Consider the following 26,190-nt stretch of genomic DNA (forward strand, 5'->3'; position numbering starts at 1 on the left):
AAAAAAGAAATCTTTTTATATTTTTACTTCAGCAAAACGCTGGATGGTATTCATTCATCATTATTTATGTTGTAACTGTTTCAACAGCTGGAAAACACCTTTCATTAGAGCTATAGAGACTATAACCCTCCGCGATGCGCTCATTAAACGAATCGGCCGCGATTGAATAATGATGAGACTTTAACAACAGCAGCGCCATAGCATGCCAACTCATTTTTCTATCTCTCCTTGTATTAGTTATTAATTTCTACCCTTTTAGTCTTTTTTTTTTTCCTTTTTCTTTTCTGTTCCTGCGTGTGTCTATAAATCAGTCGACACGGCGCTAGTAAAACGCGTTTTCTTTTCGGGACGCACGGTGGTACGATGACGACGACGAAAACGATGATGATGATGACTGCTCTCTTTATTAGCTCGTTTTCCCTTCAAATGGAAAGCTTAAACGAAGCACGTCAAGTCTATTATAAAACAAACAACGGGACCCCATTTAATAACTGAGGATTCTTTACAACGATGAATGTCGTATATAAATATATACGTGGCGGTGATGTGTATACGCGCAGCAAATATTACACGGAACGGGATTTAACATTTCGGGGCGGACTTTAATTACTTCCGGGCCTTGGAATGAAAGAAACAGAAAAAAACAAAACAAAACAAGGTAACGTTTTGCTTTGGTGAGGGGGAAGACCAGCTCCGCTGCTGCTGGAACCCCCTCCTAAGCAAACTACTCTGTCATGATTCATTACTCGGATTGTTCCACAACTGTTATTTATGATACGAGCAGCATAGCATTTCCTTAACAACGACACACACACGAAAGACAACACAAAACATAAAAAAAAAAAAAACACTACGAAAAAGAAAGATAAAACTTTTGACAGACAGAAAAGGATTATGTCCCTAACGATGAGCCACACAGCAGCGAAATGGAATAGTACGAGATTATGATGACTCCTATTTTTCGACCATTATTGCTAGAAGGGTATATATATATATATAACGATACGTATGGAGGGTCGGTTGTTCCATGCCTTTTCATTTTATTACTCTTGCGTATATCCTTTGGTAAAGTGAGTCACTTAAAACTCACGCAACACACGACAAAGCGACTGGCTGCGATCTACTTTTTGAATGGGCGCATAGTTGGCGATGATGTGTTTGTTGTTGTTGTCGCAGTGTGTCATTATTGTTACCATCAAAGTGAAATCGTTTTCTTTCCCAAGTTGATTTTGTTCCGGCAGCATTTGCGTGCGAATGCGTCTAGCGAATAGAATCAGAGGAGAAACGCACAAGTTCCATCACCGGTCGTCGCACAGCTCATACGACCTGCGTGCAAAACAGACGTCCCCCTATGCATAGGATATACGCGCGATGGAGAGGATAAAGGCTATACTTTTATGACACAGCGTATAGCACCATGTACAAAAGAGTCTGACACTATCACCAGCTGTTGTAAATCAATTATGCTATACGACATTAGCCGTGGTCGTATAACTCTATAAAGGACTTGTCTCTCTTTTTCATTAGGTTCCCACACGTCGTGATGTTGACGTTGTTGCGACCTTATCAAACATATCGCACACGGTGCAAAGCTCTGAATCAGCACGTGAAAAAGGAGTAGGGGATTTCTAATAAAAAGCCTCCGCTGTTTGCAGACAGGTTGTGTTATTAAATTATTACTCCCGACAGCACATCATCTGGGGGCCTCAGCACCTGTATATTATAACAGGCAAGGTCGATATAGACCCTCTAGACGAACATCAATCTCAAATCATTTTATATATATATATAGACTTTATTGTTACGAAAGGCCTCAGAGTTTGCTGCTGCTGCGGCTGTTGTTCCAGGCACCGCAATATAAGCATTCTTTGCATTATCATTTTTTATTATGACATGTGTTTGTTTTAAGGTTGCGTCGCGCTGTTCTTTCGAGTGGGAAAACTGGCGGATAAATCTGTCGGCCAACGACGGCACGTTATTTGCTTTAATAAGAAAACGACTAAGCCATTCGGCTAGGCAGGCCGTCTCTGTTATAAATCCATAAAGTGTCAGACACGACAAGACTGAAAAGTTGGTAGGGGGGGGGGCTATTTGACTCTCTCAACTGGCCGATTGATCCAAAGATTTTCGTTTTTCTTAGGATGAATGCGAGTTTTGGCCATCTGCCGTGTTGTTCTACACGCAAATGGATTCACTCTTTTTCTTTCATCGTTTCGTTATCGACAGACAAAAAAGAACGCACTATTCCATAGCCTGTTTCCAGCGATGAGTTCACTCCTCTTTCTCGTGTGTGTGTGTGTGTCTACGAGCCATCATTATCTTGAGCTATAGAAAAAAAAAGAGCCACACAAAAAAGTAGACAAAAAGGCAGAAGGCAGTAATTATCTAATGAGATATGACAGTGTTGGCATTATTAGAGAGAAGCTCAAATGGTCATGAGTCAAATGGGCCATCATCCTGGCGCATTCCCGCGTGCAAGCTCCTCCCTCCGCCTCTTCAGAATGGAAGGCGGCCAAAGCCAAAGACAAAAAAAGAAAAAAAACTTAAAACAAGAAAAAGGGGAAGGGAAATATGTGGCTCTCATCATGTGCATCCTTGTATCTCTGTTTATTTTCGAGAAGTTGGCATGGCTTGCGCACATCTAAAGAGGCACAAACTATTACACGATGACGACGAAAAGAACGGCAGAAACGGGGAACGCGTAGTTAGTGGCCCATTTTGGGGGGGGGGGGGGGCGATCCGGCCTATTCATTATCACGACACATGACAAACGGCCATCATTGCATTCCCTTCATGGCTTCGTGCAGGCACAACCAACTCTCTCATCTCTCTCGTTTCAATACGGACGACATTTTGGTTCTTGCCTTTCCTCTTGCATAAGCTCCCAAAACTGATACAGACGTGCTGTGTGTGAATGTTTCTGTTTTTGCTCGTTACAACGTAAGACATATAGCTCTGGTCTATACAAATAAAGATAAATTTATAGACCAGTGTATACATAACGCAGGCCAGCCAGAAAAGTATATACATCTTCCGCATGATCCGCATTTAGTCTAATCGTTCTGGCAGCCCACTGAAAGATTGTTCAACTCATGCTTACACACACAACGATGCCTCTCTTTCCTTCTTATCTTCTTCTCCTCCCTCCTCGACGTCTAGTGTTTCGTTCTTGTTAGCCAGCGGCTTTGCCTTTTCAGTTGGTCCGTGTATATTTAGACTTTTGCTTCGGATATAACTAGGCAAAAAGATTCTTTCACCTCCCCCACGGTTGGGAAATCTTTTGTCGTGTTCACCGTCAGTTTAGGATGCATACGATCGCTAATCATTACCTGTCGTTCACCGATGTATCCCACTTTGGGCCGTCGACATCGTTGCTGCATGTACAATGATGACTCTTTTCTTCTGGCAATCGTCCTGTAGCATCCCACATCTCTGTTTTTTTTTTTTCACGGTTCGGCCTTCTGACTATCCATCTTTACACACGCCGGCGTTTGAAGCCGACATATCGCATTATCATATTCATGATTGGACGAAGAAAGAAGACGACGAATTAGCATGTCAAGTACCTGATGGCCAGCATTCTTTATTTCTCTTCTACGTGCGGACGTTAGAATTTTTTTTTCTTTTGAGAAGATATATTTGACTAAACGATCTGAGCAAGCCGAAAACTTGGCATCACTTTAACCCCCCTCCTTTTTTTTCCCTTTCAAATCTCAATTTGATTTCTATTTTTTAAATACCAAATTTAGACTTTCTGATCTGTGCCTGAACGAATGTAGATCTTTTGGTTTTACACGTTTTGCCATTTAAAACTGTCGTCTTGCTGTCTACTAGATGATAGAATGGATCGAGTTAACCTCTACGAAAAATGAAGTTTCCGAGTGTAAAAAAAGCCAAAAGGATTTCAAGAGAAAACGATGGGGAATGTGCTACACTCTACCGAGTTTCATTTTCCTTGTGAAAGCTTCACAAAATGGACGAAGAATTGAGTCTCTTCTTTTATCGGTCGACTTCCACCTCGTTTACTCTACATCCGCGCTGTGACTAGAAGCTGGTCCCTATCTCGAAAATCGTTGTAGGAGATGGGAACGACTTCACGATCACGGCCGCACGAGATCCCGATTTCGCGCTACATTACACAGACACAAGTCGCGAGATATGCTCCGGGTATAATGGCTCGTAACGTCTGATTGCACATTTAACAACAACATCAACAACAATAACGACAACATAATGGATAGTGGTTATAGAAATAGTAGTCTGATTTAAGTTAACCTATTTAAAAAGAAATAATATGTTTACATTAAAAAATAATTGACAAAATAAATAATCTGTCAAAACGATGAGATGCCGCGATGCGAAGAGTCATCTTCGTTTCATTTGCACTTGACGCGTTTATGGTTGCTTTTGTTGTTGCAATAGCGATTGATATTGTTGGCTTATCCTAGCTACTTCAGCACCTAATGTGCTTAAATTATCCTGCAAAATGGCGGGAAAACGTATTAAGTGCGCAACTTGGACAAAGATGAAACAGAACATGTTATACTTTAAGCATTATGTTTTTCAAAAGCGTGTCTTCCAGGACACTCTGCAGCTTCTGATTGATTTCCATACACAGTTCCAAGCTCAGACCGTTGTCCAGGCTCTTCAAATTGTACATGGACGACATGATTCCACCGTGTTTGGCCATTTCAGCCTAAAACAAAGGGCAAACGAAGAAGAATTGTTTTTTTCCATTAAACATTTTCCTATGACCATTCAATGACACTTTGATAACGAAAAGCAAAGCGAAGAGGATATTCCAAATGTTTCTGAGTTTTCGTTAAAACTTTTCTTTACCTGATACATCAACTTCATGTCCTGAAAGCGCAGCAAATGGTGAAAGAGAGAAAAAGAAACGAAACAGATTGATCTACAGTTTCCTAATTTTGCTCTAATGTACAACTCAATCGGAGAACTCAGTTATGTGACCGCTCACCTTGTGTCGATCACTAGCCTCACTAGCCAGCGATCCTGCATCCTCCTTCGCAAAGAAGAATTGGATGATTCTGTTCTTTTTCTTGACTTCGGCCAGAAGGTCTTGCACATGTTCTTCTAAAAAATCGATCTTCTCGCTCTTTCGAGCATTATCACGTTGGACGCGGACCATTTTTTCAAAAAGGGCACTTCGCTCCCAGTCAGGCGACATGTTGACCGAAGCAGGAGTAGGCGAAGGCGAATGCTCTGGAGTTCGATGTTCCTATTAAATGGAAAACATTCCCGTTCGGTATACCGACACGTTCACTGCTAGAATCCAAATTGATTTGCTTACGATGCCTGTGGTATTTAAGGACGTGTTCGAACTCGTCCTTGAACCCAAACTGGTTCCATCATTGTTGTGGGTAGCATTGGCGTTTGCCGATGACGATTCAATGTGATCAAGCCGTTTCTTTGTGACCCTCAACTCCCGTGTTAATTCCTGTGCGTTAAAATGAAGGAATCAAATAAAATTATGAATTAAACAGTAGATATAAGAAATGTTCCACCTTGAGATTAATGGCGTGCTTTCTACGGACCGATGCCAGCTCGTTCTGTAGTTCACGGACTTGTGTTTGCAAATCTTCGCAAAGCCGAGATTTCTCCGAGACAGTACGTGCCCAGGCGGTCGCTTCGCCATTCCGGTTCTCTTGCTCGTGTGTTAACTCGAGCTTGGCATTCTTCCACTTGCGCTCGGCTTCCTCCAACTTGGCAAGGATTTCATCCCTGTGAGTTTTCAACAATTGGGCCTACGCAAATTTGATGGATAAAATTTAGTTTATAGCGTTTTCGATGAATAAACATATTGTGAAAACGTACCTCCTCGTGGACGGTGGCCAATTCTGACTGGAGCCGAACGTTGGTTTCAGTAAGTCGTTGAGTGAATTCAAGAAGTTCACTTTCTTTTGCCCGGCATCTTTGCATATCCTCCTCTAAATCTATATTAGATTGCTTGATGAAGTCAAGCTCTTCCTGGTGTTTTGAGTCTCTTTGCCTTTGGCTATTTCAATAAGAACAAAGTTAATGAATGTTTGTTCATTTTCAGAAATGCAAAACTTACAATTCTAACTGTGTTTGCACTCCATCCATTTCGGCCAATTTGGTTTGAGCTTGAATCAGAGAATCTCGCTGTTGAGAGACTTGTTCTTTTAATTGGTTGATGTTGTCTTCCTGTTCCGATCGCTCTTTCTGAATAACTTGTAGCTGCAAAAATGCCAAGATGCTCCAGTAAATACAGTAGAAATACTCAGGAAGTTGACTTTTTGTTGAATACTAATTACTTTGGATAAAAGGCTGCTATTTTCTTCAACTAGTTGCGTGTGTCTAGTTTTTACCATCTCGAACTCTTTAAGGGCGTTTTTATAGCCGGCAGTTTTCTCCTCCAAGCTTTGTTTTTCCATAATAAGGCGCGCTTTTTCTTCGAGTAAATGGGCGTCGTTGATTGCTTTGGCATCATTCTGCTTCGACTTCATGTCGTTACAGCTACGCTTAAGTTCTTCAACTTCATCTTTAAGTTGTTTGATCAGCTGCACGCTTTTCTCATATTTTGATTGTGTTTCCTAATGCAAAAACAAATCAGATGCCATTTCATTACCGATACATGTATCACAGGTGCCAAATCACAAAGCTTCTTACCTGATGACTTTCTGTTTCAGCTTTTAGCTTGTTTTGGCCCCAACGGAGTTTGATCTCTCTGGAATTTACTTCTTCTTTTAGTCGATCAACTTCTCTTTGGGAGGCGAAGTACTCATTGGACTATACAGAAGAAAAACAGATTAAATAATTTCACTTTCCAAGAGCAAGGATGGTAAATATCTCAACTGTACCTTAACTTCCAACATATTGCAAATTTTGGTTTTTTCATTATTCATTCCTTTGATCTTTTCAAGCAAGACATCCCGTTCTTTGATTGCATCTTTCATTTTCTTCTCCATGGAATCTCTCTGGTTGTGAGCGACAATGACTTCTTTCTCGCTGTGTGCATATTTGACCACCATGGAATCTCTTTCCTTCTGGACCTATCACATTCATGAAGAAATTTTGTATGCTCAAGAAATGAAACTGTAGAAGCACAATAAGATTACTTTGGATAATTTGGATTCATATTCAGTTTTCAACTTTGCAAGTTGCTGTTGCCAATATTCTTCACTTTTAATAAGATGGCTTCTCAATTCCAAAATCTCTTTTTGGAAATTATTCTGTTCTTCTAGCAGACTATTATACCTGCAACAGTAAAACAGCTTTTTTAACAGAATATAAATTTATATAGTTTTGCAATAATTATACCTTTCTTCGTAATCACTTTGAGGCAAATCTACTTGGTTAATGACATCTGAAAAATCAGATCCAGCTGACACATCATGGGGTTTCTCTACCATTATGTCATAAATAACCGGAGCTGACCCATCTGAATCTGGATGTGTCCCATTTGGAACCACGTTCTCAGGGATTACATTTAGTTCGTTTAGTACTGTTTTATCATTCACTTCAGAAATTGCAACGTTTTCCAAACAACACGGATCCATCATCGTTCTCGAGGGAAGCGTTCACACTCAGTGTGAACCCGTATCACACTTCCATACTTTTTCTCAATTGCCACAAGTACCGTTATTGTATTTGTTGGATAGAAAGGAATAAACTTTCGACCTAATCTGACATTTGTCGGGTAACTCCGCTTTTCTTGTACAGCTGATTGGACGTGTCAAATCTCGCGATCGTCATGACAACAATTTTTTTCGTCTGCTTCTTGGATTGTATACTACTTGCATGTTAAATTGTTTTTAGCCATTTCGGTTCTATATAAAACTACGGCCAGTAGTGGAGTGCTAATCATTAACTTGCAATCCAAAACTCAAAACAGAAAACCTTGATAAGCTAACAAATTTCATGGTATTAAAACCATAGAAAAAGATAGATTGGTCGTCCCTAACTCCCTATGCACGTACTTTTGTTTACTGTCCTCTAGCGATTGAAAATTGAAACCGCAGCTTTCGGTCGCGTCAGAAAAACAGACATGCGAATGTTTGGATATCTTCGCTGTAGTTGAGGAGTTAACCAAAAGCCATCCTAGGGTGCTCCATTTAAAATATATTCACATAAGAGAAAAGTGAATTGCCGGCCAATTGTAATAAAGTGGAACAAGCCAGAGCAATTGTTGACCCAGCTGCAATTGAAAATAGAGCGTCGAGTAATATTTTTTTTCCGTCTGCTGATGTGTCTACTCAGTCTGCTTTGAGTGTTTGCTTACGTGAAATGAGAGATACGCCGGAACGTAGTTGCTTTTATAACCGGTACAGTCTGTGGACTCCAGAATTTCGCTTGCCTCTAAGAATATAATGTAAGTCGTTGTCTGTCTTGAAGTTTTGCGTCAAGTCCTTTATTTTTCATACTCGAAGTATTGAAACACGGCTGCTTGTCATGGCCGTTCTAGTCAAACTATGTACGCAGTGCAGTGCCAAACGTTTCTTATGGCTCGTGACAATACTCTTTGTATTACTTACTTTGTGTTGGTACATGAAAAGTCCGCTTTCAACTGAGATGAATCAACACAAAATTGATTGCTCACAAACTTCTAGCTCTGAAGCTGCCAAAAGAATGGAGGATGGTGACATGGAAACAGAACAGACAAGCAGTTATGAACCCCTGTTCAAGAGCAAGATAGTTCACATTGATTTGAAGGGATCACCGCCTAAGCCAACATATTTTGCAGATCTGTTTCCATTACTAGCCAAACTTGGGGCCACTGGCATTTTGATTGAATATGAAGATATGTTTCCGTACACTGGCACCTCTCTTGAAAACACCCCTGCTCGTAATGCATATACCCCATCAATGGTCTTGAAAATCAATCAGCTGGCAAAGGAAAACCATTTGGAAGTAATCCCACTTATTCAAACTTTTGGACATCTAGAGTTCCTCCTAAAACTTCCAGAACATATGCACCTACGAGAAGTACCAGAGCAGCCTCAGGTGTGTGTATATCCTGGCAACAAGTAGTTTTCGTTTCAAAACAATTTCTTTACCACATTAAAACCTTGTATACAGGCCATATGTCCAACTCACAAGGAGACACTGCCTTTGCTGTTCCACATGCTACAGCAAGTTGCCAAATTACACCCGGAATCGAAGAGGATTCACATCGGAGCGGATGAAGTTTACTTTATTGGCCGATGTACTGCTTGCCAGGATCGTATGAATAACAGGCTGTGGTCGACTTCAGATCTCTTTATTGATCATGTCACTGCAGTTGCAAAATTCGTTAACGACAAACTAGGTATGCGACCCATGATGTGGGACGACGAATTTCGTTCCTTCACCGAACCTCAATTGGTTCAGTCTGGCATTGGTAGCTTAGTGGATCTCGTTGTTTGGAACTACAAACCAGCACTCGAACTAGATCGCGATATCTGGGCCAAGTATTTGAAGGTTTTTGATGCCATTTGGGCAGCTAGTGCATTTAAAGGTGCCACTGGTTCAAACCAGCAAATCACCAGTGTTCGGTACCACGTAGAGAACCACCGCGCATGGCTACGTCTGATCGAGGAATATCGAGACACTCCCTATCTAAGAAAATTCAAAGGCATCATGCTTACCGGCTGGTCTCGGTAAGCCAATATAGTTATTGTCATCAAATTTCGTTCTAGGATAACTCGATCGTCAACATTGTCCACCTTGAAGGTACGATCACTTTGCAGTCACGTGCGAACTACTGCCAGCAGCATTTCCTTCGCTCGCCGTGGATTTACTTTTGCTTCAGTACGGCGAGAATCATGTGCATTTGGCAGACCAAGAAGCTGTTCAGTATTTAGGATGCACGGGAAGTTTTATTTTCCAACAGGCGCAAGATACCTACTACCCTAGCTGCAATTTCCCCGGTTGGGAAGTATATAGCGTGATACAAAACTACGGCCAGGTACTGCAATTCACGAACATCTGAATGCCGTGATATACATAGATTCTCATTGATTTATTGTTTGTTTTCTAGACAATGGAACAGTACGCTAAAGTGCTCAACGACTCTGTTGTACGCGGTTGGTTGACCGATTATAACTTGGCCAAGCAATTTTCCAGCCCTACCCACCTGTCTGGTATCGGCACTGAGCTCAGCTATCTACAAAACAGTTTCGATGCATTGAAACGTGAATCAGAGATCGCCTTCCCGGCTGTTTACGACACGAATACCACCAAAGAGTGGTTCGAATCACACGTCAAACCCATGGCCGACAAAGTGGGTGAGCTCCTTATGGCCATTGAGGTTCTACGCTCCAAAAATGTCTGGCCGAGAAGACCTATTTAGAAACAAATTTAAACAGCGCCAGTCATACGTATTGTGAGAAGAATACGATCGGCTGGTTAACTATTTTAATATCTCGTACTACGTTTGCTCCTTATTACTTTGTGTATCCTTTTATATTTGTACTATATGTATTACTCCAAGTATTCTTATTCTTCAACGTCCAAACTTGATATATAACGATTTCGGTATTGATTCCATTTTTTGGATGTTTTTTAATTTGCTATTCAATTACACTTGTCAATCTACTTATCTCATTCTGTACCGCTAGCGGGGATAATGCCATCGCGTGTTGCTTTAATCGGTTTTTGACATCCTTTTCTCCTTACTCTTAGCTTGTCGACTCGAGCAAAGGGATGGGCCTAGTACATAGACGTGTGCGAGTGTGATGGCTTGATTACGAGCCGATCCATTAATCAATCCAAAGAAAGGGCGGGGCCGCTCCTTTTTTGAAACTAAGAATAAACAAAAAAAAAAAAATGTCCAGAACAAAGAAGAAGGTAACAGTAAAAAAGAAAATAATCATTTTGTGTGGATGGAACGAAGACTCCGCAGACGATTTGCTTCGGCTATTCGCCTCCTATTTGTTGGCCAATTAAACCTAGGAATGGAAAGGGGGGATTGTGGAGATAGAAATGGTCCATGTGTGTGTTTGTCCGAATGGGAATGTGGGTTCCTTTGAATGAATTCTAGAAAGAGCCCATGCTGGATGACCTGACCTTCTGAGCGCTGCCCATTATCAGACTGATGCCAGTACATCGTTTTTGGCTAGACGAAGGCTGCCGTAAAAGTCAGACCGATTACGACTGGAACAATTGAACGATTGGTCCAAGAGAGGGGTGAAGCGGACGATCAACGGATTGCGAAAGGGGCACCCCACTCGCATTTGCATTTGAAAAGAAAAAACTCCATTGCGTACAGCCCTGGGTAGCAGCGGCAGCTGCCGCGTGTTCCCTAGAATTAAAAAAAAAAAGGAACTTGCGGTGTGTGATATGCACGTGTGTGTATGCTTCCTTGTGATAAGCTAAATAAAAATACAATATTGAAACCCCCTCGGCTGTGATTTTTTTTCGTTAGAGAATTGGCCTTAGTTTGACACCCTTCACACTCCCGCACAACTCTAATGTTGGGCTCGTTCTCATTCTTCTTCGACGTGGATTCATCATTGATTCCTGTACTCAACACAACAACGCGACGCTACACACACTAGGTCTAACGTATACAAACATACAGACCTTTAGGCCTAGGGACTATAAGCCGACTATAATCCAATCAATCGATAGTTGAACAAACACCTTTTGAAAAAAATCTTATAGAAGAGGGCAGGAGAAGAAGCGTGCCGCCATAATACGCTCTGGAAAACGGCTCAATTAGTCGATGCAAATAGGCCGTGTATTTATTCAGAATTTTTTTTTTTTTTCGTATTACTATTCCGAATGTGGTGTTGGAAGGATTCATCCTTTTGCTCTGTTTGAACTTGTATTCGCTTCAGCACCACCGTCCCCGAGGAGGAGCGAGGGAAATTCAAACACGATACACGCACGGAGATGAATGTATCGCGGCTTGTTGTTACCGCCGCTGATGTTGCTACAATTTTCTAGTCGGTCGGACACGACTTTTTCATGGTACACTTCAATGGAGACGAGATCAATTGTACAAGGAAAGATGCAGAGGAGAATACACTGAAGCGCTAGATTGTTAAACGTTTATGTATACATGCGGTAGTCTCGACGTTTGCCAAATGAAATTGGAAAATGTCAGCGCATATTGAAAATAGTTTCACCGCTTGTTGTGTGTGACGGCCATTTCCGGTACTGTTATAAGGAGTCTTTGATGTTACCTTTCTTTGCGGATTTTCAAACACCATCTCGGAATACACATATTGGCTTTGGTGGGTCCTTTCCCGTTTCTCCGAGGAATCAGGACCAACAATAAATCGAATTTGCACACATAATAGATAGCCTTTTATGTAAAAATTTGAATACGAAAGATATACAGAATGACGACAGCGTTTGAATCGAGCCAATCAGTATGTCTTGTTTGTGTTTTCTATTGGTTACGCTATTGTGGAGAGCAACTCTTTGTCCTCCTGCGAGTACACGGCATTCGAATGAAGATAACTAAATAAGAATAAAATGGATAACCCATTCCAAGACAAAACTTTAACCGTAGCGGAAGACTATAACGAACCTATATGACATAATAATGGTTTATCAATCTGTTGGGTTGCAATAGAAAGGCTGGTGAATGAACTATTCCTCTACTAACAGGCAAAACAACTTTGCGAAACCGAACGAGGAATAAAGAAAAGGCAAGGCTTAGTTTTCTAAAGTCGGGGTAATTTTAGCCGAGTCTGCTGGCAAATGAGAGCCAGAATGGTCGCTTAACTCTTGACATGTTTTGATCAGCACGATGTTGGAAAGTTGAATGACGTAATATGCTGATTGATCAAAAGTTGGCTAACCAAGTTTTTGTAAAGAAACAGCCATAGGGTTGGCCTACATCGCGTCTATACCTGAAGCTAATCTTGCCAACCATAACCGAGCTCATAAAATTATTAGAATTAAATTTTGTTAATATAATTTAACAACCGGACTAGTTGAAAATTGTTAAAATTGTTACCCAATTTATTGGGCGTGCTACGCTTCATGCGGATGATAAGAACGATCAACATCTTCATTTCTTAGCGCCTAACAGCAAACTAATGAACGTGTTCTCTTAATCATACCCAATTTCTTAACGAGCATCTATAATCACTAATCAATTCTAGCGAACAGGATCGGGAGCCAACACACTGCCTGATGAAAAGTTAAGTTTTCTAAGGACTCATCAAAGAAGTAGCAGTAAGAAAACGAGTACAGAAGGGAATAAGCCAAACTATTACGAAGACGAAGAGGCAGGTAGCCCCACCATAAGAAATGCATTTACAAACGAAAAGTTATAAATTTGATAAAGAAAAACGTATTTAGAGAGTTATCCAGTTGAGCGGCCTGATTGGGCTCTACTAATTGTCCCTTGTGCTTATATTCTTTGATAGATCGACAGACAATCATTTCGCGAAAATCTCAAATTGACGACAAAGTTGTTTGACTCATTTTCGAAAACTTTGGCGGCTCAACCGTGTGCCTCTGTATAGTTCCCTCATCCGAGCTTGTTTCGAAAGTCATAACGGATTGATGATTAGGCTTTGAACCTTTTGATCTTTACGTCAGCATCCAGTGGGCTGACATCTTCGGCCTTTTAAATTGCATAAGACAAACTGATTAAAGATGAGGCTGTTTAAATGATTGGGGTGCATATTTGAACGGAAAACTCCCCTGACACACTAAACCCACGCCCAAGTAATATCGTGATTCATTTGATCAGTGATGAAAACCGCGATGAAAATAAGATTTGTTACGTACACAAGAAAAGCGGGAAAGGAACTATAAGGTGGTAGGAGAAAGATGTTTTTCCTGTACATACAAAGAGAGACATCAGCGAATGCTGATGGGGATGTTGGACACATATGCTGCCAACAAAGTGACGTTACTTGTGAAAGAGGAATGCAACATGATGATCTTTGCTGTGAAAGTGGAGGAGAGAGGAGGAGGTGTGGTGGAACCAAGTCACACCAAGTGGCGGCTCGGTGAGCCAGCAAAGCACGAAGAGGACGCAAAAAAAAAGAGCCACTGGTGCAGCACACACAATCGTGGAGCGGGTGCGGCGAATTGGAAAACGAGATATATCAATGTCAGCGTGTAGTAGAGCAAGTCATTAAGTTGTCCTCATTACCGGGCTACCAAAAAAAGAGACAAAGCGGCCGCCCTACTCTCTTTCAAACAGTAACAGCTTATTCTCATCGACAAACTGTGTAGAGGCATACAGTCCTCCCCTGATTGAGTCTATTTGCCGAAACCAACGCAGTTCGTTTTGGCCTTAAACGCGCACTCTGTAAATAGCTAATGTGGTCAGGCTAATATAGTCATGTGTATAGCAGCGGATATATATATACCAAAAGACTTGACCTACTCTATTACTAGGTTGCCCCTTTGACATTTGTCCTAGTTCATCTTTCTCCAACTTCACAGTCCATATATCCTTATACTGTGTGACACTGGACCGGCGGAAGTTCCTTTCTCTTATACTCCATAGTTCTATAGATGATTCCGTGTGTAAAAGAAATCAAGAGAATTTTATTTAAAAAAGATATAAGAAAATTAGCGAGCTATAAATGAATAGAATGGAACATGCTGTATGTGTATCGAGCCAGGCCTGTGTATACATACAACCAAAGACGCAGGCATAGTAGGCCAAACATTCAGGCCCTATTTATGTATACAGAATACACAAGAGCAAATGAAAGCCTAGAGAGAGAGAAAAAAAAAAAAGATTTGAGAGGATCAAATTATCGAAACGATTTGCCGCTTGGTTGCGTCTCAATGTCGTCCGTAATGACTTGGATTATACACGTCCCGGGGGGGGCCCCCTATATATATATACTACAGGGACTCGCGCTCATCTAATTCTGAACGCTTTCTTTATATTCCCGAGTGATATTATAGAGGCAAAACGCACACGGCGTATAGCAAAGGCCTCCTTAACACGGCGCCGTCAACCGTTCACTCCGTTTAGTCGCGTTGATATAAATCCGCAGAAGCGCCAGCCATCGTCTACATACATACACGAGCATAGCCGTTTAATCTCCATATATTAGACACCATCCATTTCATGACGTTCCCTCATCGTTCGAGTTCACTATAGCGCAAGCGAAAGCAATTGGCAGAGATGGTGTGTATAGCAGGGGGCTGACTGATGGGCTCCGTGCAGACTGGGGGCTATCATACACGCAGAGGTGATGCCAGGCAGTACGTAGGCTTTTGTTGGATGCATAATAGACCCAAACAAGGCGACAATCGTTTGCTTGCTGTTGATGCCAAGCTGCCATCATCTAATCAGTGACGTCGGGATTCGAGCGGTTGTCAAGAGCATCGCAGAGTATTCTATACCTAATAAGGTGTTTCATTTTTTTTTTTAACGTTTAACGTGTCCGAAATGAGCGTCAATTTATGACGTGAATGATGAATGACGTACTTAGTAATCGATTGAATCTCTGCTATAAAGCCTGTTGCCGAATGCCTCCAATGTTCTTGTAGGTGTCTGATGTTCATATCCATTCCGGAAATGCGTCGACTTATGTGAGTCAGTTTAAATTAAGAGAACTGGGTGAGTGCCAGAGGCTGTAACAAATCGAAGAATTGACAGACTAAAGAAACAGTTTTAGAGAACACGACACAACATGAGCTTATATTGCATCAGTATGCTGCGTGTGTGTAGAACAAAAGAGGTGGAAAAGGAGACGACGACGAACGACAAGTCGTTAGGTCATTCATCAAGGCGGGGGATGTGGAACAGCAGGGGGAAAACGAGTGGAAGAAGACAACCTTCCGCACAAGAAAAAACACGGGAAACAAAACATAAATACGTAGCTTATCATTGTTGTGTATAACTCTAATATAGAAAAAGAATTGTGGGTGTCGAGTCGGATCATGGCTCCATGATTAGCTGCCTACCCCACCTTGTTTGGAGGTGGAAGATTAACGAACAACCTATGGGCTACCAATTCTCTACCTAAATTAGCGGGTTCGATCTTTTTAACATGTAGTGAACGCTACTACGGATCGAGGTGAAGGCGTCTGCATACGAGTTGTAGCGTTCGTGAAAGTGAAACCATGGCAAGGTTGAACGAAATCTATGGCAGCACGTCGTCGCAACACATTGTCCTCCTTCCGTCGGTACTCCCCAAATACGAGATAGTTGCCTACATTGCTAGTGGGTTCAGCTCTTCCCCTCTTTCGCGTGTCGTTTAAATAGGATAGAAAGCATACACCTCGTTGCTAGCGTGTCACGCTCGGTCTGGTCGGAACAATGATCCTCATTCTGTCGCTTTACTTCTCTCAGTCGCATTCTCTTGTTTCGTTCTTTACAAATTACACCCGACTATTTTTTTTTTCTCTTCTATCTTCCGAGTGGTAACAAGAGGAGGAACGTGTAGATGTTCGTTTGGCAGAAACATTCCCCGTCGTGCATAGTTTGACGGCAGTTCCCTGCTAGCAAATAATTCATCGTCGTTCTTTTTCGCAGCTGATGATTGTCAGCACCATAACAACTCTGCCAGCGAACCTTATGGTTTGGTAGAGAACAAAGAATGTTCTTCAATGTGATAATGAAAACAAGAGTTAAAATCATAAGAGATGTGTATAGCTAAAGAATGAGTAGCTTAACACACATCCGATTGTTGAAAGGTCGTTGTGTACACGCTAGCTGATGATAATGATGATGTGCGGTTATAGAACCGGGACCATTTGAAATAAGGGCACCCAGGTAACGCTCTATATTATACAATACTTTTGTATAGACCGTAAAAAAGAAAAACTACAATAGGAGAGGATCGGCTGGTGGCCGCTGCGGGAGGTCGCCATCACGACTCCTGGCAGAAAACATTTGGTTGGAAACGAGTCGATAACAAATAATAGACGATGCCATTGGAAATAATGAGCGGCAAACCCAGGGCACCGGCCATCTTTTTCGTCAGTGACAACGGCCTGCGTTTTTCTACATGCAATTGCCGTCTCAACATAACAAGGTCTCAATAAATCCATCGACAGCCAATGCCCAATGCCGACAAAAAGCTAACGCAGTAGAATCGAACACATTGTCTCGCAGAAAATAATGGCAGTCAATGGAACATACGGCTATTCTAGCTTTGTATTTTCTATGTTAGAATACATTAGACCCATTTTCTTTTCTATATATCGCCTCGTTTTCTATAAATAAATTCGAACGTCTCCAAGATCGATTTGCTGCATTGGACGTTATGGGTCACGTGCACTGGATCCTTTTCGGCCTCTTGATGTGATGTGAGGTCTCGTTCATTTGCTAAATACGAGTTAAATATGCATTCAAAGATGGGCGATGGAAAAAGAAGAATAAAATCCGACTTGATCCAGTATGAAATGAGGAACAGTAAGGAGCGGACAGTTGGTCCTTTGAAACATAAGAGCGACACTTGTCGGCGCTTTCAGGATCCAAAAAAAAAAATAACCATCAGCCACAAAGGACTCTCCTCTCTGTACACAAGGGCGTGGAAGACGATGAAGATGAAAACGTATGTAGAAGAAAAGTCGAGAGGGTAGGTGTAGTGAGTGGGAGGAGAAGGCAAAAGTGACACTGAGGATTGTCGTCCTTGTTGGCAACAATTCACCAGCTTGTTTTCGCTTCGTTCCCATTTCTCAATGTTCTTCTATTTCTTAACGATGGCCTGCAGTAAGTTGGCTATTGGCTAGAGATAAACTAACGACTGTCGTTGAGGTTAGCTGTATTTTCTGATCGGCATCTGCGTAAAAAGAGTAATGAACAGGGAGTATAAGGTTCGCCATATCGCCAAGCACAAACATCATCATACAGAGCTGGACTGAAAAGAAAAAGAGTTTTGAAAAGCTGACCGCTAATTGCCTCGTCAAGCCCTACATTTTTTCTATGGCTTTATGTATAACGAAGTCGTAAGCCTTCTCTTCACCCTCCTCCCCTACTTTTTGCGATGTCTTCGTAAAAACGAACCAAGTCGTTTTGCTTATGGTAGCCTACTCTAAGCAATTTCGGTATCACGCCAAAGCCGAAATTAAACTTGAAGCTCATCATTAACTACAAAGCTGGAAAAAAAAGCTATTAACAATAACAACATCATCAACAAAATTTTGGCAAACCAAAGACATTCCATGGACATAACAAAACCTCCATTGTGGCCGAGTGTGATGAATGCTTTGAATGAAGTGATCCTACATGGCATTCTTCCACTTTCAAAGTGCGCGCTATAGAAATGCGAAAACGAGTGCATGCGACGGCAGCATTGAGGAATTGGATATGGTTAAGTCTCTTATTCTCCGCTTCGGCCATCTCCACTCGTTTTTTTTTTTGTGTGTTGAATACAATCGCATCAAACACACAGAGGCTACCGCCTGACTTTTCATCTTCTGTGTGACCGCGTCGGGTCTCGCGCCGTTGCGGTTCCCCATAGCATCCGCAACTCCGCCCTCGGCCGACTCTTCATTCTCACATGTGAGGGACCTATACCGACTTGTGACAGAGCACAACAATGCACACACACACACACAAAAACGATTTAATAGGATCAATTCTTTTATCTATTTTTTATTATTTTTTTTGGTAAGATTTCCAAGCGAAGCAATTTATGGGGACCTTTCAGCTCGAAATCACTTGACAAAGGGAGAGATTATAGGGCGAAACAATCATCTGAAAATCAGGCCTCTTTCGGCTTTACAAAAGGCAATTTGGAATAATTAGGGCCTCTCGTCTTCCTCCTTAGATTCGAATGGGGGATCCAATTGCAAATGGCCTTTTTGCCAGCAGTTGGAGTTGACTTTTAAAGGATTGTTTTTTTCAATCTGTATAAACATCATCATCAAGTGGAAGAAGGTCGAATCTGCATAAGCCCAAATCGGATGCAATTGATTGTATCAAGTGACTTATTATCCGTACGATGGGAAAAACGGAGCAGCTTTCTATCGCAAGCTGTTTAACATCTCATAAATAAACGGACAGCAAAGAGCCATCCCGTTGCACATGTCAGCTGATCTCCATTCGAATTGAAAAGCGTCAAACAGTTTAAAAAAAAAGGATTGACAAGATAGCAGAACGCTCGTTCTCGCCGACGATATTATAATATGGCCCACTATAATACTTGTCAAAGACAAGCGAGTTCGTAAAACATTCTCTCTGAACACGATTCACTTTGGCTGCTGTTGCAATTCGGCGTACGCCCGCTGGATGGTCTTATTCAAGCGCTTTGATGCTCGCTTTTTGATCCGTCTTATCGGCGCACAGACTATTGAGCAAAGCGTGAGAATGGCACCCATTGCTTCCCGAACAGCGTCAAGTCCTTTTCTTTTTTTTTTAAATCACCATTGCCTATGTGTTTCTGTATAAACAGTGCAATCGGATTAAAGCTTTTCCCCAAACGAAAAAAAAAAAAACGCTAGCACAAACGACATCCAGTCACCTTTTTTTTTCACAAAGATCTCGAACAGAAATATATAAAAAAAAAAGGCAAGCAAGGGAGGTAAGTATTATATCGATACAGTATCTATAAATACAGAGTCTTTTTATCGCCTCTTTTATAGAGTCTATCCTATTACTACTCAACTGGAAAAAGGAATATAACAACACCGCTCAGTAAGTGCAGTCCTTTCTCTCCTCTTTTATTTCTCATCATTTTTTTTGTTTCTTTTTTGTACTTTCTTTTTAAAGGTCAAGTGTTGATAAATCTATTTCTTAACTTAAAAATCGCCTTTCATGATTTCAAAGAAGTGAATTTCAAACATTAAAATGTTTTTGTTTGCAGGACCAACCTCCAATCAGCCAAACTAACACCGTTAGGAAATTGGAGACATTGTGTAAAGCGCTGATGTGATTGGAGTTAATTGCAAAAAGTTGGGGTCTCGGGGATTTGATCCGATTTCTCTCGAACGATTTCACGCCCATTTGAAGCCAGCAAAGCTCCCCCCTCTCTCGCTGAATTCACGTCCCCTTCATATCTGTTGCCTGTGTTGCAGTCGATACGTATCACTCTAGGCCTCTATATTTTGCTATCCGCTATAACTACGGTGGAGGTATTATCCTATGCGCAGAGTAATGGCTATATTGGCTGTATAAGGCGTAGTCGAACCGTTGTACACACTCGTGTGTGTACGACTCGATCAAATCCGCATCTATCAATACAGGACGCCCCTCAATCAGCTTAGGGTGTACGCGAAACCAAGAGATGTGGAAGAAATAGATCCATTTTAGATATCGCCAGAGAGAGGAACTCTTATCAAATGATTAGACGGCCACTTGGACCTTCTGTCTATTTTTTTTTATGAAGACAATATCAACGCGAGCACTAGCGAATGCCTTTTAAGAATCGTCGAATACGCTAGACCACTCCAATAATCAAAGCCAACTGTATAGGCCTCTGCGGTAGGACGTCATGTGATTTGATGTAAGAGGCCGATTATTATAATACGTTCGAATTATCCCAAAATAATGCATAATAAGGAGGAAGGGGGCGAGCGGTAAACAGAAGAAATCTTTACGCATGAATCGCTGTCGTGTTTAGCTGGATTAGTGGCATCCGTCGTCGATTCGATGCAGTTTAGGCGGTCGACCGTCCCTCGCCACTACAATCTCCATACGTATTAACGTTCTAATGCCCACATAAAACTAGAAATTGCATACATGAAGAGTACAACATAATTTTTGTCAAAAATGAAATGACATTCAGAAACATCCGAACAACAGACGGCGGATGGGAAAATAAGTTGTTGAAAATGGCTCCCTGGAGAAGCTAAAAAAAAAAAGAGGGTGTGTCAACTTCGGTGGATATGACATACAGGCTAAATCGTTCAATTGCGATATCCAGGAACTATTAAGAGAGACTACATGCAATATCTCTTACGATCATTTACTATGTAATACAGTACTATACACATCGTTAAGTATGAGATGCGCGATTATAGTCTTAACTCGTGCGGAATTGCGTGTATATTCCGGAAGCTATTCCAAATGCAATTCAATAACTCTGTAAGCTATAGATAAGACACTGTTAATTGATAGCAAAATGAAAGTAGACGCATAGGTCTGATGTTTCACGAACAGAAGAAGCTTTGGAATTCAGGCCATAATAGCGCGACGTGGTGGTGATTATTCTCGACTCATTTGAGTTAGTGAAAAAGCTCCAATAGGAATCGCTTGATTTGACGTGAAAGAAGAAAGAAAAAAGAATTTCCAAATGAAGAGAGAGAGAGAAAGGGAAAACAAGAAACGATGAGATGCTATCGAGTCCCAGTTGGCAAGGGCTGGGGCTCTTTGAAAATGGACCAGGCAACATCATCGAAGGGCTCATGATGGAAAAGCTAATGACAGCAGCACATAGAAACCCAATGGGCCGGCTCTCACGCAGCTTATTTTCTCCCGTAATGCTGCGACGATGCGCGCGGGACGAGCGGGAGCCGAACGTTCAACCGTGAAAGCCGCTCTCATCGTTTCCCGTCTCCTCCCTCTTCTCCCTGCCATCTAACTGCACGTAGGACTAATATATACTAGCAGCCCACCGACGCCTCTCTTTTGCAGCGGCTCTCCTTTTTCTTTTTTTCCGCAATTGCCTACACCGACGTTTCAACGATGAAAAGAAATAAGTCTGATCGTTTTCAGTAGGCGGCGGAGGAAATTAAAGAGTCCGACGGCATCCTGCAAGCCTCATTTGCTAGCCTTAGTATAAATATCTAAAGTCGTCAACTAAAATTTCAAAAAAACAAACCCCCAAAAAAATTGTATATACAAAACGATGCTCATCAGTCGGCGTTGATCAGCTGTTTTTCAGCCAGAGAGGAATGAAGAAGAACATTTTTTTCTTTTTCTCTCTCCGAGCCAATCGGATGCTGCTGGATGGGCGGAGCCATCCATGTGTAGATGATATTGCCAGGCGAGTGCCGCGCAGCATCCGTGGATGTGTGTATATATATACGTGTTTTTGGTGTTGTCTCGTCAACGACTTGCAAGAGGGAGGCCACTTTTGCTCTTTATTCTCAGCCTCTGGGCCTTCATTGCTCCAGCGAAGAGTTGCTGGGCGGTTTCACGTCCCGTATTTTATACACACACACACTAAAAAACGAGTCGTACATCCCCCCCCCCCCCATACCGGATATCTACCGCCTTTTTCTGCTCATCGTCTTTTTGGCCAGAGTCATATACACATCGCTAGTCGTCCACTATAGCTTCATTCAGTTGTTCAATCTCAGTCAAACAACTAGTCTCACCGCTCTTTTGTTTTCAATTGATTTCTAAAGATCATTAGCGGTGGCTGTTCAGTTGAGTTCATTGTATCAATTAAGGAAAGTGCGGCGTGATTCCCGAGTGTGCAACGCTATTAAGTTCACTTGTATTTTCAAATCGCGTCGGGCTTTTGCGGATGGACGCTACTCTTCCGGTGGATCTGAGACGATTCCGGCCTGTCGTCGAGACGTCGTTTAAGAAAATTCATCAGAAGATGGAAGCGATTATAGAAGGAAGTGAGGGGCGGCCGTTCGTGGCCGGGATGAGTAAAGTGTCGCCACCAGTGGCTTGCGTTCAGGAGGAATCGAAGGCCGTGCGGACTGACCATCACCTGAATCAGCCACAACAGCAACAACAACAACAACAACAACAGAGATCGCTCAAGTTCAGCGTTGAAAACATTCTCGATCCGACAAAATTCACCGGCCATCCGCAGACGATGGCCCCGCGTTTAAACAACAACATCTTCCAGCATCCGATCCAGCACATTCATCACACGTTGTTCAACCATCCAGCCCATCATCCGTGGGTTTTGCCTCCGGCCGGTCTGTTACACCACCACCATCTTCATCCGCACCAATTACAAAATCACGTTCATCATCACATGGACGTGCACAGTACATCCGTCGAGTCGGAGGACAGTCTCTACGACCGTAGCAGCGACCTCGAATCAGGTACATTCATCCATCATCATTTTTTAATCTCTTTGTGTTGTTGCACGTTTGACACGTGTTCTCCAGCCCGGAATTGCGTTTCTCTTTTTTTTTTTTATTGCGTCTTGAATGTCTTCGAGTGCATGTTATCTCATCAGCTGTTAGACCTTGTTTCCCCTCTCAAAAGAAGAAGAGGAGTTGATTAGTCTATTATGCATACCTCCTTCTATTTCGTTATTGCTGCAGGGGTTGTACAAAATTGGTCGGGTGTCCAGTTGACGACACGAGGCAACTGTTGGACTGTCGCGGTTTCCGGTAACTGGTTTTTTGACACCGTCCTCCATTGTGTAAGCGCAGGACATTAATACGTTGAAACAAAAGGGCCCAAAAAAACAATTGAGAAAGATAAAGGATCGTTTCTTCTTGGCAACAAAAAGAAACGCTGAGTGCGGTGAGGGAGTTCAATAGCCGCAATATCAGAAATGTTTAAAACGGAAGTTCGGTGTAGAAAGCCCTTAGTTCCAGGCTCATCCTCCTGTTGCGTCCGAAAAGATACTTCCGGAGTTGGACTCCTCCCTTACTTTTTTGACACACACATCATGCAAACCCTTTTCTTCTTCAGTTGTCACTCGTAATTTGTTTGAAAGTCAATCTGCTTGTTTTTTTTTTTTTCTCTGAACAAACTCCCCCCTTTTATGTTTGAAGGGTTGGGGGATTCTTTTTTAAATTGTTCCAAAATGCCGCGAAATGGTTGTGTCTTGTCTCTTTGGCAAATGTTGAAGAAACGGGGGGTTGAAGGTGTCGCCCAAGAGAATTGACATGGAAAAAAGAAAAGGGAAAGACTCATTTTCCCTTAGCGGAGGGCGAAAGAGGGGGCCCCGGTGTTTCAAATTAGCGTTTAGAAAGGCCAGCCAGAAAGAAAAACTGGGAAGATAGATGATGACTTTTCCAGCAGAAGTCATCAACTAGGCAAATGTTTTCTCCCCTCTTTTAATTTCGACGTATTCAACATATTGCATCCATTGCGCCGAATGAGCTTCTCTTTAGCGCCAACTGCCCGCAAGTCTCACGAGACGATTCAGGGCCGTTTCGCATGTCCAGGGAAATGTTTTCTTCCGCATTTTGCAAACCCACGGGATAGAGTCAGCCATCTTTTCGCAATTAGAAATAATCATTCCCCTAACAACTAAATGAATGCATCTGTTTTGCATTTGAAATCGTATTATATAGAGAGGAGCTATCGAGCGCGTTCCATCACCAGTCACAAAACTTCGTCTGGGGACGACGACGATGTCGACGACGATGACGACGATTGCGATGATGAAGAAGATGATGATGACGATGACGATGAAGATACCGAAGTCGACATGGATGATTGCGATGACGTCAATGACCCTGCCGCTGTCCTCATACGACTGGGAAACGTTACCGGTGACGATCTGACGGACGGTACGAACAAAATGGCAGCCGAACTCCTTCAGCAACAGATGGAACAATCGGACAGGAAACTGGACAAGAAAAAGAAGAAGAAGAAGAAAAAGAAGAAGAAGAATAAAAAGATGAAGAATTTAGCCGTGATCAATTCGATGGGCTCTGATGATAACATGAAACACAGTAATGGAGTAGGTAGCTGTTCCAGTTCGAACGGTGGCGGAGATCGAGGCGGAAGTGGAGGTGGCAAACCCAGACGGGCCAGAACGGCGTTCACTTACGAGCAGCTCGTAGCGTTGGAGAATAAATTCAAAACGACTCGATACCTGTCGGTGTGCGAGCGGCTCAATTTGGCGCTGCAACTTTCTCTGACGGAAACTCAGGTGAAAATTTGGTTCCAAAACCGGCGCACCAAGTGGAAGAAGCAGAATCCCGGGCTGGACGTCAATTCGCCGCCGAGTAGCAGCAATCAGCCTGGAGGTCATCATCAACAGCAACAACATTCGCCCGTCTACGGCCAGCAGCAACAGCCGCAGACGGCCAATGGCGCTGCAGGTGGCCAACAGAATTACTCGGCCGGACTGGTCGGTTCGATGATGTACAATCCTCATTACCTGGCCAGCGCTGCCGCTTTACCTTTTTTGCTGGGCAACGCCAATGGCGGGGCAGGGCACCCTTGTTTCCATCACATTGGCCATTCGTGATTTCCGTATACGAACGTGTGTCATTTGTTTGTGAAAATTCTTTTGATTGTGTTTATTGTGTGTATTTCGGGCGTCCGTTGTCTATTTGTGTACATACAGTTAACATCACAATAGAGGAATTGTTTGGGCCTGTACATTTCCCTCCCGTCTTTCGGCAGAGGTAAAACTCATTTTTGAATGATTGTGAAACATTGATTGACATTTGACGATCGACTCGAGTTATTGATCCGCCATATTATTATATCCATCATTGTGTTGTTCAACAAAAATACAGTGAACGCGTCTCATGTTACAACTGTTTTGCGCGTCATCTCATTGAACGGCCAACATGAAATTTGTGTACAGTACGCGTGTTCTACGGTGCAACTGCTGATTTGGAAAAATGTTTATATCTATAAAAAAAAAAAACATTGAGCTTTTTCAGCTAAAAGTTTTGCGTGGGATTGACGGCCACCGTGCAATCGTTAAGATGCCCAGGGCCTGCGTGTCTAGTCGCTACAAAGTGGACAGGGTGTAGTTGTAATAGCCTGATCCGCGTCCATCGAGACGGACGGCGTTTCTATACCAAGTCAATCGAAAGGCCCATTACGTGGTATTACACAGATAGATGGATGGATAGACCAATGAAAAAAAAGAGAGGGGAAGGGGGGATTGTTTTTGCCTCCCCCCCCCCCCCCCCCTGCCTTTTTTCCGCGTGTGCGGCTGCTCAACGGGCCGTAGCCTATCTGCTTCCGTCTCTTCTTTTTGTTGTTGTTTTCCCTCTTCAAGTGTATACGCTGGATGACGACAAACGAACAGCAGGACTCTTTGGCAAACAACTATAGATGGTAAAGAAGCAAAACGCTTGTTTACTGGCCCGTATAATCAGACTTTACAAGCACGCAGATAGGCTATAAAGGCCTTGAGCTACTGTAGGCCATTCGCTATCGAGTGCACGCGATTCAATCCTGTTGTGTAGAGCTCCATTAGACGTCATTACCGGAATAAGTCGATCTTTTTTTTTTTGCAGTACCACAAACGAAGGTTTCAAAACTAAAACAGGAAACAGGTTTCGGCAATCAGCAAGATCGTTACAAGTGGGGTTTACAATGACAATGATGGATATTCAGTTAAAATGAAAGCGATACAAAATCACAAGACCGAGGGATAACATCTAATTGAAGACACGTTAAATTACATTATTTCTATTTATCTCTCCGACTTGGTCAGCGTTTATTCTACG

General features: G+C 42.3%; 3 protein-coding genes across 5 annotated transcripts; 2 read left to right on the plus strand and 1 right to left on the minus strand.

The window, feature by feature from the left end:
- Nucleotides 1-4,197: 4,197 nt before the first annotated feature.
- On the minus strand, nucleotides 4,198-7,840 carry LOC130698427 (coiled-coil domain-containing protein 186-like). 2 transcript variants are annotated; one of them, XM_057521059.2, is made up of 13 exons: nucleotides 7,303-7,840; nucleotides 7,101-7,239; nucleotides 6,843-7,034; nucleotides 6,652-6,771; nucleotides 6,297-6,575; nucleotides 6,077-6,219; nucleotides 5,836-6,016; nucleotides 5,526-5,765; nucleotides 5,312-5,458; nucleotides 4,979-5,239; nucleotides 4,840-4,860; nucleotides 4,547-4,696; nucleotides 4,198-4,479 (listed from the first exon to the last, which is right to left on the minus strand). In XM_057521059.2, the coding sequence occupies exons 1-13, from the start codon at nucleotides 7,542-7,544 to the stop codon at nucleotides 4,396-4,398; spliced, it is 2,199 nt and encodes a 732-aa protein (XP_057377042.1). In that variant the 5' UTR covers nucleotides 7,545-7,840; the 3' UTR covers nucleotides 4,198-4,395. The 2 variants fall into 2 exon arrangements, with proteins under 2 accessions (XP_057377042.1, XP_059350382.1); XM_059494399.1 differs by lacking the exon at nucleotides 4,840-4,860 and having other exon boundaries at nucleotides 7,303-7,838.
- A 293-nt stretch (nucleotides 7,841-8,133) lies between these two features.
- On the plus strand, nucleotides 8,134-10,558 carry LOC130698429 (hexosaminidase D-like). Of its 2 annotated transcripts, XM_057521069.2 has the most exons (5): nucleotides 8,134-8,353; nucleotides 8,592-8,985; nucleotides 9,061-9,620; nucleotides 9,694-9,928; nucleotides 10,001-10,558. In XM_057521069.2, exons 2-5 carry the CDS (start codon nucleotides 8,611-8,613, stop codon nucleotides 10,310-10,312), a joined length of 1,482 nt encoding a protein of 493 aa, XP_057377052.1. In that variant the 5' UTR covers nucleotides 8,134-8,353; nucleotides 8,592-8,610; the 3' UTR covers nucleotides 10,313-10,558. The 2 variants fall into 2 exon arrangements, with proteins under 2 accessions (XP_057377052.1, XP_057377051.1); XM_057521068.2 differs by having other exon boundaries at nucleotides 8,134-8,985.
- Nucleotides 10,559-22,147: 11,589 nt separating this feature from the next.
- On the plus strand, nucleotides 22,148-25,228 carry LOC130698431 (NK1 transcription factor-related protein 1-like). Its single transcript, XM_057521071.2, has 2 exons — nucleotides 22,148-22,854; nucleotides 24,064-25,228. The coding sequence occupies exons 1-2, from the start codon at nucleotides 22,317-22,319 to the stop codon at nucleotides 24,966-24,968; spliced, it is 1,443 nt and encodes a 480-aa protein (XP_057377054.1). The 5' UTR covers nucleotides 22,148-22,316; the 3' UTR covers nucleotides 24,969-25,228.
- The last annotated feature ends 962 nt before the right edge of the window (nucleotides 25,229-26,190 follow it).

The sequence above is a fragment of the Daphnia carinata genome, chromosome 3, assembly GCF_022539665.2.
Source record: "Daphnia carinata strain CSIRO-1 chromosome 3, CSIRO_AGI_Dcar_HiC_V3, whole genome shotgun sequence".
Classification (NCBI taxonomy): domain Eukaryota; kingdom Metazoa; phylum Arthropoda; class Branchiopoda; order Diplostraca; family Daphniidae; genus Daphnia; species Daphnia carinata.

Coding starts and splice junctions, on each gene's coding strand:
- LOC130698429 (XM_057521068.2), top strand. CDS start 8,434: ATGGCCGTTCTAGTCAAACTATGTACGCAGTGCAGTGCCAAACGTTTC. Junction 8,986..9,060: donor AAGTACCAGAGCAGCCTCAG/GTGTGTGTATAT, acceptor CCTTGTATACAG/GCCATATGTCCAACTCACAA. Junction 9,621..9,693: donor ATGCTTACCGGCTGGTCTCG/GTAAGCCAATAT, acceptor TCCACCTTGAAG/GTACGATCACTTTGCAGTCA.
- LOC130698427 (XM_057521059.2), bottom strand. CDS start 7,544: ATGATGGATCCGTGTTGTTTGGAAAACGTTGCAATTTCTGAAGTGAAT. Junction 7,240..7,302: donor CAAAGTGATTACGAAGAAAG/GTATAATTATTG, acceptor TTACTGTTGCAG/GTATAATAGTCTGCTAGAAG. Junction 5,459..5,525: donor AGCACGCCATTAATCTCAAG/GTGGAACATTTC, acceptor TTTAACGCACAG/GAATTAACACGGGAGTTGAG.
- LOC130698431 (XM_057521071.2), top strand. CDS start 22,317: ATGGACGCTACTCTTCCGGTGGATCTGAGACGATTCCGGCCTGTCGTC. Junction 22,855..24,063: donor TAGCAGCGACCTCGAATCAG/GTACATTCATCC, acceptor CGTATTATATAG/AGAGGAGCTATCGAGCGCGT.